This window comes from Anomaloglossus baeobatrachus, chromosome 2 (assembly GCF_048569485.1).
Source record: "Anomaloglossus baeobatrachus isolate aAnoBae1 chromosome 2, aAnoBae1.hap1, whole genome shotgun sequence".
Classification (NCBI taxonomy): Eukaryota; Metazoa; Chordata; class Amphibia; order Anura; family Aromobatidae; genus Anomaloglossus; species Anomaloglossus baeobatrachus.
In genome coordinates, this window is record NC_134354.1 from 636,359,555 (window position 1) to 636,372,245 (window position 12,691).

The 12,691-nt window shown below is 44.5% G+C and overlaps 1 protein-coding gene across 5 annotated transcripts in view; it reads right to left on the minus strand.

Annotated features, from left to right (window-relative positions):
- Window positions 1-3,360: 3,360 nt before the first annotated feature.
- Window positions 3,361-12,691, minus strand: part of LOC142291940 (formin-like protein 3) — a 168,861-nt gene continuing 159,530 nt past the window's right edge. Inside the window, exons 22-28 of one of the 5 annotated variants that reach the window (XR_012750555.1) lie at window positions 10,105-10,265; window positions 8,780-8,881; window positions 7,409-7,501; window positions 7,184-7,307; window positions 6,886-6,996; window positions 6,278-6,324; window positions 3,361-5,767 (exon numbers count right to left, since the gene is read on the minus strand). Coding sequence is in view for 3 of the 5 variants with exons in the window: in XM_075336909.1 (XP_075193024.1) it covers window positions 6,905-6,996; window positions 7,184-7,307; window positions 7,409-7,501; window positions 8,780-8,881; window positions 10,105-10,265 (572 nt within the window). In the remaining 2 variants the exon portion in view is untranslated. The remainder of the gene's footprint in view (window positions 5,768-6,277; window positions 6,325-6,885; window positions 6,997-7,183; window positions 7,308-7,408; window positions 7,502-8,779; window positions 8,882-10,104; window positions 10,266-12,691) is intronic. The other 4 variants (XR_012750556.1, XM_075336912.1, XM_075336909.1 and 1 more) reach the window with 4 other exon arrangements.

Sequence of the window (12,691 nt, forward strand, 5' to 3'; positions counted from 1 at the left end):
CAGATCCGGGTACCAGGACCACCTTGGCCAGTCTGGAGCGACGAGGATGGCGCGGCGGCAGTCGGTCCTGATCTTGCGTAACACTCTGGGCAACAGTGCCAGCAGAGGAAACACATAAGGGAGCTGAAACTGCGACCAATCCTGAACTAAGGCGTCTGCCGCCAGAGCTCTGGGATCTTGAGACCGTGCCATGAACATTGGTACCTTGTTGTTGTGCCGGGACGCCATGAGGTCGACGTCCGGCACCCCCCAGCAGCAACAGATCTCCTGAAACACGTCCGGGTGAAGGGACCATTCCCCTGCGTCCATGCCCTGGCAACTGAAATAATCTGCTTCCCAGTTTTCCACGCCTGGGATGTGAACTGCGGATATGGTGGATGCCATGGCTTCCACCCACATCAAAATCTGCCGGACTTCCTGGAAGGCTTGCCGGCTGCGTGTGTCACCTTGGTGGTTGAAGTATGCCACCGCTGTGGAATTGTCCGACTGAATTCGGATCTGCTTGCCCTCCAGCCACTGCTGGAACGCTTTCTGGGCAAGATACACTGCCCGTATGTCCAGAACGTTGATCTGAAGCGAGGACTCTTGCTGGGTCCACGTACCCTGAGCCCTGTGGTGGAGAAAAACCGCTCCCCACCCTGACAGACTCGCGTCTGTCGTGACTACTTCCCAGGATGGGGGTAGGAAGGATATCCCCTTCGATAATGAAGTGGGAAGAAGCCACCACCGAAGGGAAGCTTTGGTCGCCTGAGAGAGGGAGACGGTCCTGTCCTGACGTCCTGTCCCATTTGCGTAGGATGTCCCATTGAAGGGGACGCAGGTGAAACTGCGCGAAAGGGACTGCCTCCATTGCTGCCACCATCTTCCCCAGGAAGTGCATGAGGCGCCTCAAGGGGTGTGACTGGCCTTGAAGGAGAGATTGTACCCCTTTCTGTAGTGACTACTGCTTGATCAGCGGAAGCTTCACTATCGCTGAGAGGGTATGAAACTCCATGCCAAGATATGTCAGCGATTGGGCCGGTGTCAGATTTGACTTTGTAAAATTGATGATCCACCCGACACCCTGGAGAGTCTCCAGGGAAGCGTCGAGGCTGCGTTGGCATGCCTCTTGAGAGGGTGCCTTGATCAGTATCCAAGTACGGGATCACCGAGTGACCCTGAAAGTGGAGGACCGCTACTACAGTAGCCATAACCTTGGTAAAAACCCGTGGAGCTGTTGCCAGGCCGAACGGCCGTGCCACGAATTGCAGGTGTTCATTTCCTATGGCGAAGCGCAAGAAGCGCTGGTGCTCTGGAGCAATCGGTACGTGGAGATAAGCATCTTTGATATCGATCGACGCAAGGAAATCTCCTTGGGACATTGAGGCGATGATGGAGCGGGGGGATTCCATCCTGAACCGTCTGGTTTTTACATGTTTGTTGAGCAGTTTCAGGTCCAGGACCGGGCGGAAAGACCCGTCCTCCTTTGGGACCACAAACAAGTTGGAGTAAAAACCGTGGCTCAGTTGCTGAAGAGGAACCGGGATCACCACTCCTTCTGCCTTCAGAGTGCGGAGCACCTGCAGAAGAGCCTCGGCTCGCTAGTGAGGCGGGGATGACCTGAAGAATCGAGTCGGGGGACGAGAGGTGAACTCTATCTTGTAACCGTGAGACAGAATGTCTCTCACCCAGCGGTCTTTTATTTGTGGCAGCCAGGTGTCGCAAAAGCGGGAAAGCCTGCCACCGACCGAGGATGCTACTAGAGGAGGTTGAAAGTCATGAGGAAGCCGCTTTGTTAGCGGCGCCTCCGGTGGCCTTTTAAGGACGTGACTTAGACCGCCATGCATCAGAGTTCCTTTGTACTTTCTGAGACCTTTTGGACGAGGAGAATTGGGACCTGCCCGCGCCCTGAAAGGGCCGAAACCTCGACTGCCCTCTCCTCCGTTGGGGTATGTCCTGTTTGGACTGGGGTAAGGATGTATCCTTTCCCTTGGATTGTTTGATGATTTCATCCAGACGCTCGCCAAACAGCCTGTCGCCAGAAATTGGCAAACTGGTTACGCGCTTTTTTGGAAGCAGAATCTGCCTTCCATTCCCGTAGCCACAAGGCCCTGCGGAGTACCACCGAATTGGCGGCCGCGACCGCCGTACGGCTCGCAGAGTCCAGGACAGCAATAATAGCGTAAGACGCAATTGCCGAGGTCTGGGTGGTAATGGATGCCACTTGTGGCGCGGCCGTGCATGTGGCTGCTTCAATTTGTGCTTGACCTGCTGAGATAGCTTGTAGCGCCCATACAGCTGCGAATGCTGGGGCAAAAGAAGCTCCGATAGCTTCATAGATGGATTTCAACCAGAGCTCCATCTGCCTGTCAGTGGCATCCTTGAGCGAGGCCCCCTCATCCACTGCAAGTATGGATCTAGCCGCCAGTCTGGAGATTGGAGGATCCACTTTGGGACACTGAGTCCAACCTTTAACCACGTCAGGGGGAAAAGGATAACGTGTATCCTTAAGGCGCTTAGAAAAAACGCTTATGACCTCCTTCGCACAAAGCAAAAAACTGAGGAGCCCGTGGGAGCACGGGGGGTGTATAGGCAGAAGGGGAGGGGCTTAACACTTTTGAGTGTAATACTTTGTGCGGCCTCCGGAGGCATAGCCTATACACCCAATTGTCTGGGTCTCCCAATAGAGCGACAAAGAAAAGTCCTGCTGATGTAAAATAGAAATGTGATAAATGTTTTTAGTAACTATTTTCTGGACATAACTTTGGTTTAAAGGCAAAAAAAAAAAAAAATTTTGAAAATTACAAAATTGTAAAAAGATTTCACCAAATTTCCGATATTTTCACAAATAAACGCAAAAAATATTGTCCTACATTTTCCACTAACATGAAGTACAATGTGCCATGAAAAAATCTCAGAATCACCGGGATCCGTTGAAGTGTTCCAGAGTTATAACCTCATAAGGCGACACTGGTCAGAATTGAAGAAATTGGCCTGGTCAGGAATGTGAAAACGGGCTGGAGTTAAGATTCGCAACTTGTAATCAACCAAGTATAAAATGTGGTGACTAAGTGACATAACATAACAGAAATATAAAGGAACAATGGCGTCAGACAGCCTCGATAATAACAGCAATGAACGGTAAATAAGAGGGTGAGTGCATGCAATTTCTAAATGTTCCTTTTTTGAGAAGACCACCCCCATTATGGTAGCAGAACATTTTTCAATCTAATTTTGGGTGGTCATTTTGAAGTGGTTTCACCCTACTGGCAGATTTGACAGCGAGGGTGGTCAATGAGTGGAACACGCTTCCACAAGAGTGAGTTCCCCTTCAATGGAAGTCTTCAACAAGTTACTGGACAGACATCTGTGTAGGATGATATAGTGAATCCTGCCGTGAGCAGGGATTGGGCCAGACGACCCAGGAGGTCCCATCCTATAGTTCTGTTATTTGCGGAGATGACGACGCAGCTGGAGGGACATGACACGAACAAATGGAGAATAGGGCTCTGCACATTTATTGTCAGTAAAATAAAACACAATAAGATAAGAGAGCGCTATATACGTTCCTGAAATCTGAAGTGAAAGAAACAAAAAAATGGCCTGTATCAGACAAGTACTGGCATCTAATGTACTCTACAAGATGAATACACTTGTAAAAAGGCACTGGAGCCTCTCCATAGCCGAAACGTGTGCTCCACAAGGCCATCGGCTTCCAGCAATGGAGGAGGCTGGGAATGTATGTCACATGCATAACAGTTACAGTTTTATACCATGGAATGATTACAATACAGGCTGGATGAGACATAGAGATTGCCACTGGCCACAGACTGTGGTCATTTCTGGGACACAGATCTGCCCACTGAGACAATGCCACTGGCTGAAACAATACAATCAGTTCCAATTAGCTTCCGATAACAATACATATGGAGAGATCTTTGATATGGTTGGTAGATTGTATAGCTGGAGCATAAGGTGCTTGCCTACACGGCTTCTACCACCTTCAAAAAAGAAGAGCCCGGTCACCATCTTTATCCAGTCAGCTGGGTTTGGTCCCTACGTTCACCTTCTAGGTGTTGGATACAAGTATATAAGGAGAGAACTGAGCACATTTTCATATGATGCTGACCTCGCTTCATATACCTCGACATGAATGACGCATACCTGCTAAAAACTTGACAAAACATAACTAGATAAAGCAACAAAAGCCTATAAAACATGACCGTGTGCTCACTACAGGCGACAGGACAGATGCGGAATGTCTCGGATAGAGGACATGGCCCGTACACATCATATCGCGGCTCATTACTCTCTTAAAAAGCAAAATGTGTCACTTAAAAGTTGTAGCCCCTTTTTTCTCCATCTAATAAAAAATACCTCTTGCTTAGCGCTATATTAAAAATACAATTCTTTTTATGAACTGAGAAAAAGACTTTGGCAATTAGTGTTACGTACGGCCTGGTGATCAAGACAAGCTCCAGGCAGTCACTGGTCCGATTCTGTACTAAGACTGTATAGATAAAAGCTCCAGATTTGGACAATTTAGAAATAAATTATCTTTACCAAAAATTAAAAACAAAAGGGGCACGCTACTGCCCCCTAGACGCAGATGTAGGGTAGCGCATCAAATCATAACGCCCCAAATCCCAAACCTACCAAAATATAAAGAAAAACTTCATTGTGAAGTATGTATGGGTAGGAATGGGACATCACTGCTAGATACTCAGTTCAGATATAGCTAAAATACATATATATATATATATTTTGATATATAATAATAAAAACTGTGTGCAGACTGGAAATCGCTGACTGTGAGGTCTGTGCATAGTGGATTTAAAAGGATAGATGTCCAATTTACTAGACCTTGTAATCACTGCCAGTGTTAGGAAACGAGACATGCCATAACGCTGGTCCAGGGACCTGGAAATACCAGATAGGGTACGTAGACCCAAATAGGTAGGGTTAAAAGTAACCGAATGCTACATAACCGTAGTAAAGTGGACATCTACAAAGATATGTAAATAGTAGGTAGGACACACAGAGCTAGTGCGAGCAGGATCCTCATATTAACCGTCACAGACATGGTAGATGGGAAACACCATAAACCATGATATCCCAGCTCGAAAGTAAGGCAGAAACAGAAGAAACGGCATTTCTGTGCCCTCGACAAGTGTCTCCCTACTACCTACTTACCTAAACGTTCCCCCTTAGTTCTTCTCGCCAAATTCTACATCTACATATGTCACTTCACAAATTCTTTACTTCCTTACCATCTCCGTAATGCTAATCCTATTGACCCCGACACAAACAGATCCTTAGAAAACATTACCAACCCCTCCGCTTCACAATGCTCCGATCACTGCATCACTTTAGTGTTCACACTCGCCACCCGCAGACTTTATAACACTTACAAGGCACTTTTTTTTTTTTGCAATGAGTATCGCCTACAGCAGCCAGTACAGATTCAGCAAAGAATATTACAAAATATTTACATTTTAAAACAATAAAAAAATATATAAATAGTAAAAGAAAAAAAAAAAATAGTTCTATAATACTGTAACAATAAGGCACTTTTCTCCTCGGCAAAGTGTCCCAGCTTCTTCATTTCCCTTACAATGTGGAATGGAGGGAGGAATGCAGAATAAACGGACAAGTTCTAGCGCTCTATGGACCCGCGAGGGAATACACAGCACAGCCCGGATTGACTTCTGAAACTGGAAATGCTAGATCCGGCGCCAGGCGTTCCGGAGGACCGCGTCTGCTCTTCTGTAGGGCTGATTGCGGAGGTCTGAAAGATAGAAAAAATTAATAACATGATAAATAAAGCGCCATCAAAAAAGGAGGAAAGCAAATTGGCGGAAGCAGTTAGTGGCTCTGAGATAACGTGAATAAGCTCCTGTCCAAAAGTGGATTAAAGGGGAGGGGGTAATAAATAAAGTGACAAGAAAAACGCAACCTCCTTACTAGTCATATACTAACCTTTGACCCCTGGGTTTATATACACTGAGGCATTAGTTATAACAATTCTTGCAAAGCTAGCACGTTAGTCCTGCAATATAATCCTATATAGTTGCTTCGGTGCCATCAGTGTACCGGGCTGCATCTGTATCTAGGTCAACGAGGGTCCATTGTGGTACACAAAGGAATGACGTCGCTAAATGTTCTGGACTGACTTATTTGTTGTGGACCTGTATATGGTATCAATGTATAAAGTGCGGTGAACACAGATCTCTTAAGCAGAAGCCGCATAGCCCGCATTAGCTGATGGACATATAGCCGGTTCTGGACAGTTTCTTACCCTCTGCATTAGGAGGGATACTACAGATCGATCTTCCTGGCGCTAATCTGAGAGATAAAATAAAACATAGATGTATATATATATATATAGATTCAAGAACAACCTATTCTGCTCTCAAAGTCAAGAAAATGAGTAGTGAGAAGGAAACCATGATCAAGAATTCAGCGTGCGGAGTTGTCGTCCTTTGATACGCTCTTGTCACCATGCCATGCACAACAGAGAGGGCAGCTGGATCCCATAAAACAGTGCGCACAGATCTTATTGTACATATATTTTGGTGAAGAACTAATTATAAGCAAAGAAACATCTTCCACCGGCCTGACTGTGATTTCAGAAAGAATAAAGGCGCGTGTATATATGTAACATATCCATAAAATATGACATATATGAGACGGCTGCAGAACATTACATATGCGTGCTCGTAGGTGTAGATATCCAGGCATGAGAATAGCATGCAATCAGATGCATTGCAAATTATTAGTAAAGTGGCTATAAAGTTAAAGCATAGAGCGTGGGCATGCAGTCCAGCGTTGTCCAAGAGGGCCGTCCTCGGCTGAAGGAGGAGGTGGCAATGCATGCAGGAGGAGGGTGCTGGTACCTTTACATACTTTTTAAAAGGCACTGGGCTTAACAGTTTGAGTCCTCAAAAAGGGATGTATCACAGAAGAACCGAGAGCCTCTCTTGGCTGTTCTGGCTGTGAAGGGGACACTCTTCAGGACTGCAGTCATCAATGAGGGTTGGGGAAACAGAGAGATACACATACATGGTCAAATAAAGACAATCAATACAAAATCTCAACACGTAGACATCCCCAGGACTTCTATAGAAGGGAGAATTAACTCCGTGGGGTGCTAGAGATCGCTGTAAAAGAAAAGTACAGTATTTCACCTATAACAGAAACCCACCTGTGATTATGTCCTCAATAGTTCCATCCTTTCCTTCATACACAGGGCGATGGTCCTTGGCCTGCCGCCTTCGTAACTCAGCTATCAAATCTTGTTGCTGACGCTTATTTTTTTGCATTGGAGACTGGAGAAAGAATAAGAGATGCTTTGGATTGATCACCGATTCCACGTAACCATACACGGCTCTCTCGTGCCCGGAAACGGATAATATCTCCTATTTCATACCTTAGGGTCCATCTTCTTTGCCTCTTGGGCTAGTAATTTCTCTCTTAAAACTTCCTCCTGCTTCTTCCTCATCTCGTTGTCTTGCTCAGCATCCTGTATGGAAAAAAGTATATTGTAAACCAGTTATACTGTAAAAAATAGTAAGGCAGAACATCTCATAGCTTTTATCCGGACAGTCATCATACTGTCAGGGGAGTACTGTGCTATAGGTTTCCATAATATAGTGTATATATCATACACCCACAAAGCTCTCCTCCCTCATGTGTCTACAACGTTATCTTTGCTACCTTCTGGTAATCCTCTAAGACTGATATAGTCCATAATTCTAGCCCTGCACTCCTATCTCCAGGTCTTCTTTTGTGCTGCACCTGCTCTCTGAAATGCGCTACCCCAGACAATCAAATTTATGTTCAGTATCCAAGTGTACCCTAAAAATGCATATTTTAGACAGGCTTATCACATTTTATTAATTGACTAATGCCCTACTATCATCATTGATCCTTAGAACCTCATCCCTTTACTGGGCACTAACCCACACACTTCTCCCACCCCAATACTTCATCATCATACACGGACGCTGGCTGGATGACTGCAGGATTAGTTTGTACGTCCCCATTTACTATAAAGATAGGTGAACAACTGAACAAAACTCACATTTTTACCTCTTGTGCTACCCCCTTTATCCCTTGGAGACCCTCATTCCTCTTGTTTGTGAGTTGGTTACTCTGTAATATCTGAATATATTCATACATATTTCCTCTAAAGTCTAAAGAGTTACGAAATATGTTGGCCCTATATAAATAATAATGTCTGAAATTTGCAAATCTTAAGGTGTATATATGAAATTTACTTCTATAGTGCCATCATATTGTGCAGCGCTGTACAGACATACAGACATCAGCGACAGTCCAACCACTAGGGTTCACATTCTAAATTCCCCATCAGTAAGTCTTTGGTGTGGGGAGGGGGGGGGGGGTGGATTAAAAATCGGAGAACCCAGAGGAATCCCACACAAACACAGGGAGAACATATAAACTCTTTGGAGAGGTTGGATTCGAACACAGGACCCCAGCGCTGCAAGGACAGTGGAAGACTACTCTAAGCCACATTTACTTTGGACTAATATGAGCAGTTTGTAGCCTTTATGTTCCTACTTGCTCACAGTCTATCCTGAATGCAGTCCCACTCGCTGGATAAAGCTGTTCCGCAGTTGCTGGTCAGGTGACCACACCCTAAGGACCTTTTCCTGCTGGAACAATCGCAGGAAAGAGCCTTTCTTCTGGGTTTCGAGGACACACATTAAACGCAGGTGCTTCTGCAGCATCCAACAGGCTTACACACTACTCTGTGACACGAGGTTCATTTCTGTACCTTATATGATTTGATGAATCTGGCGAACACTGGAAAGAAAACAGAGGGCGGCGTTGTCTTTGGATTTTCTCCAAAGTAATGCACCACAGCTGCGTACGCTTCCTGGGGAGCAGAAAAAGAAGAGATCTGGAGATACTGTTCTCTTCTCAGAGCACACAGAACTTCACAAGTCTACGTTTCCTGCAGGCACAGAGGAGGGAAGGATGGGAGGGAGGATCACAGTGGGATGGATTGCTAAAAATACCCACAGCGAACAGTCCCATAAAGCAGGAAAAAACAGCTGATGGGGAAAAACAATGCACACAATTGAAAGAAAAAAAGAAATATGGCGTAAAGCAAGAGAAGCGACACGGATATATAGAGTCCCAGACAACATGGATTTCCATATTCTTATCAAAAGTCAGTAGTAGCAGAGCAGCCGGATACATTCATTTGTAAGACAAATGAAAATAACTAGATAAAATATTCTTTTGCAATTATCACATTAAAGTTGTCATATATACGAATCATTCCAGAACAGTATAACTGGGTTTCCCCCGAAAATAAGCCCTAGCAGGATTTTTCAGCCTTTTTGGAGTATACGCCCTACTCCAAAAATAAGCCCTAGCTGTGACTTCTCATACTAGTAGTACTCTGGAATACAGCTTGTGCAGCCCATTCAGTATATGTAAGTTTTATTGCCCACAAAGGGGTGGGGTGGGGGAAGGGGTGAATATTCATTTTCCATTAATGATGGGTGAACACACAAGTCTGACTGCACCCAATCACTGATGCCGGCACAGAGGAGTGGGAGGGGGAAGGGGTGAATATTCATTTTGTATAAATAATGGGCGAATACACCAGTCTGACTGCACCCAATCACTGATGCCGGCACAGAGTGGTGGAGCAGGGGAAGGGATGCCTATCCATTTTCCATTAACGATGGGCAAATACAGCATTCTGACTGCACTCAATCGCTGATGCCGGCACAGAGGGGTGGGGCGACGGAAGGGGTGAATATTAATTTTCCATTAACAATGGGCGAATACAGCAGTCTGACTGCACCCAATCACTGATGCCAGAATAGAGGGGTGGGCGGGGGAATGGGTGAATATTCATTTTGTATTAACAGCAGGCGCACGACTATTAATTTTCCAGGGCTTACAGCAACACAACGAGGCAATGTACAACAATAAAAAATAAAGAACAACTGCTGAAAACAATCCCTAACGCATTTTTCAGAGCCAAAACAATATATGACAATATCTTATTCTTGGGGAAACACAGTATATATCATTTCATCTGAAAAATGTACCCCATTATTACCTTTCCCCTGAAGGCCTTACCTCCGCAGTCCTGGCGTCCTTCTGAAGCTTGTCTAGTTTCCCTTCATTTGTGCTCACAAAACTCTTCAGAATGCTGTTATCATGGTGGCTGCTCTCCTTGCGGATCAAATCCATTCCCTTCCCCAACTCCCGGACATCCAATAGGACATTTTCTAGAGACACTACAAGCACAAAACAGAATCATATCTCTCATTTTGTGACAGAACCACAGATAGGTCGTAATCAAAGATGAAATTAAAGATTAGCAAACTCTCGTATCCCTGATCAGGTCATGCTTATACAGTGATCGTTTTATAGTCCAGGTATATCTTTAGTACTGTACAAGATACTATACTTTACAAAGATCAAAGCCTTACAATGCTGAGACAGGATTTCAGTAGAAGAAACCTCAGATCTGGGGGATTCTAGGCGAGTTCTGTCTCAGTGTGAGATGATAGATAACGTCACCAATGTGATCTTCTCACATTTATTACATACCAGAAGATTTATTTTACTGGATTGCTAACCAATCATCTGTAGTGAGTCTGAATGCTACATTTGTAAAAATATTAAATATAGCCATTAAGAAAGCCACATATTGCTGGAAAGTAATCTAGGCGTTGTTAAAGGGAAGGTCTCATATTTACAGAGGACCTTTTCACCTTTCATAGAATAGTAGCTGTAGAGCTGAATAATTTTTTTTTTTTTTAATTTCTCCTTTGCGGAGATATTATTTTGTAAAGTTTAGGTTATACTTTATGATAAGTCCAAGGAGGCGTTTTACCAAGAATTGTTTTCTGGGGGTGTGTATTTTCTCCCCTGCATGACCAATCAAACAGAATGTGTCACGCAGGGAGGGAAAAATAAAGAACACGCGCCCAGAAGGTCAGAACAACATGCTCTGTCATCTGAGATGTAACGACAGACAGCAATGATTTCTGCAGGGGACGGCAAAGCCGAACATATTTTGTAGCCTTCACAGCAGTCAGTGGGGTGGGAGGGGGAACAGAGGAGTGCAGAGTATGATAACAAACACCTTCAGCTTTCATCTCACAGCAGTCAGTGTGGCGGGAGGGGGAACAGAGCAGTGACGAGTATGATAACAAACACTTTCAGCTTTTATCTCACAGCAGTCAGTGTGGCGGGAGGGTGAACAGAGCAGTGCAGAGTATGATAACAAACACCTTCAGCTTTCATGTCACAGCAGTCAGTGTGCGGAGAAGGGCAGAGCTGATATCACTGTGAGAAGAGAGCTGCAGAGATGATTGTAATCACACTTAGCTCTGTTCTATACTATACAATAGCTGCAAACATCAGGTCTTAGAGCAGGGCTGTCTGTCATGACATCTGAAAGGGGAAAGTATGCTTTCTGACCTTCTGGGGGATCGCTAACACCATGCTAAGGGAAAGTACATACCCCTAGAGAAGAAACTCTAGTAACGCCCATTTAAACTTATCATAATTAAAACCTAAACTTTACTAGCGAATATCTCCGCAACGGAGAGGAGAAATTACAAAATAAAAAAAATAGTTTTATCCAGCTCCACTATCACAAAGAGGGGAGTTTAACATGCTCAAACTGTCGAAAGCTCATCTTCTAGCAGATGTCTGTTTGTGGAAGAGAAATAATGTGTATGTTGTGTGTTTAATTTGCCGTTTAACAATTTTTGTTTGTTTTTTGTTTAAAAACGGTTCCCAGGAAAAGCCATACTTTTATTTCTATACTGTATGAGTGCTTTATGGCAGCTACAGTAAGCAACAGATATTTGACAGAGGAATATCCTAGAATATTACAGTCTCTGGGCGATGATAGAGCACAGCTCTTGCCTTACAGAGCGGCTGCGAGTCTTCTCTGTGCATATAGTATTGTGGTCCTGACTTATCTAGCCCTCCAACGATACAATGCAGCTGAATTAACTCACCCGACCTCTAAGGATTAGGAATGACTGACCCTGTCCTGGTCTACACAGCAAAGCTGCAAGGTGAGCTCCAGAGAACAGGAGATGTCAGCCATACATTGAATTCTTCTATATGGATAGTCACATAGAAAATAATCTGACTAATTTGATGTCATCTTTCAATTAAAGATCCTCAATAGGAAATAAATGGTACTAGCACGTGGTGAAAAGATCCTTGCATAATCTCATTTTAACAGACAGATGAATGCAGAGCAAGGTCTTACTGCTACAAAGGATTTCTCCATACCCCGGGCAATTGTCAGAGACAAAGCTGGATATGTTGTACAATATGGGACTAATAGCGAGCAAACAAAAATGTGATCGAATTGTTAAACAAAAGCCCTAAAGTAAGACTTTACTTGGGGAATAATGGAGAGAAACGTATGCAGAGAGATCAAAGTAACCACAGTTATGTGACGTGTGCAGAGAAAACAACGCATTGAATAGTGAAGGGTGTATTTAAAAAAAACTTATAGTTGTAAAGCCCCCATACATCTTGGATAGCTGTTGATCGTTCAAGCTGGCAGCTATCTCGCCTGACTCCCCCATACACAGGAGAACTCGCTTTGCTGACCACTTGTGTGTTCTTCATGAGAGACCTGCTTCTAGGTATCTCTGTCATTGTCAAGTCAGACATGCCGGACCCTTAG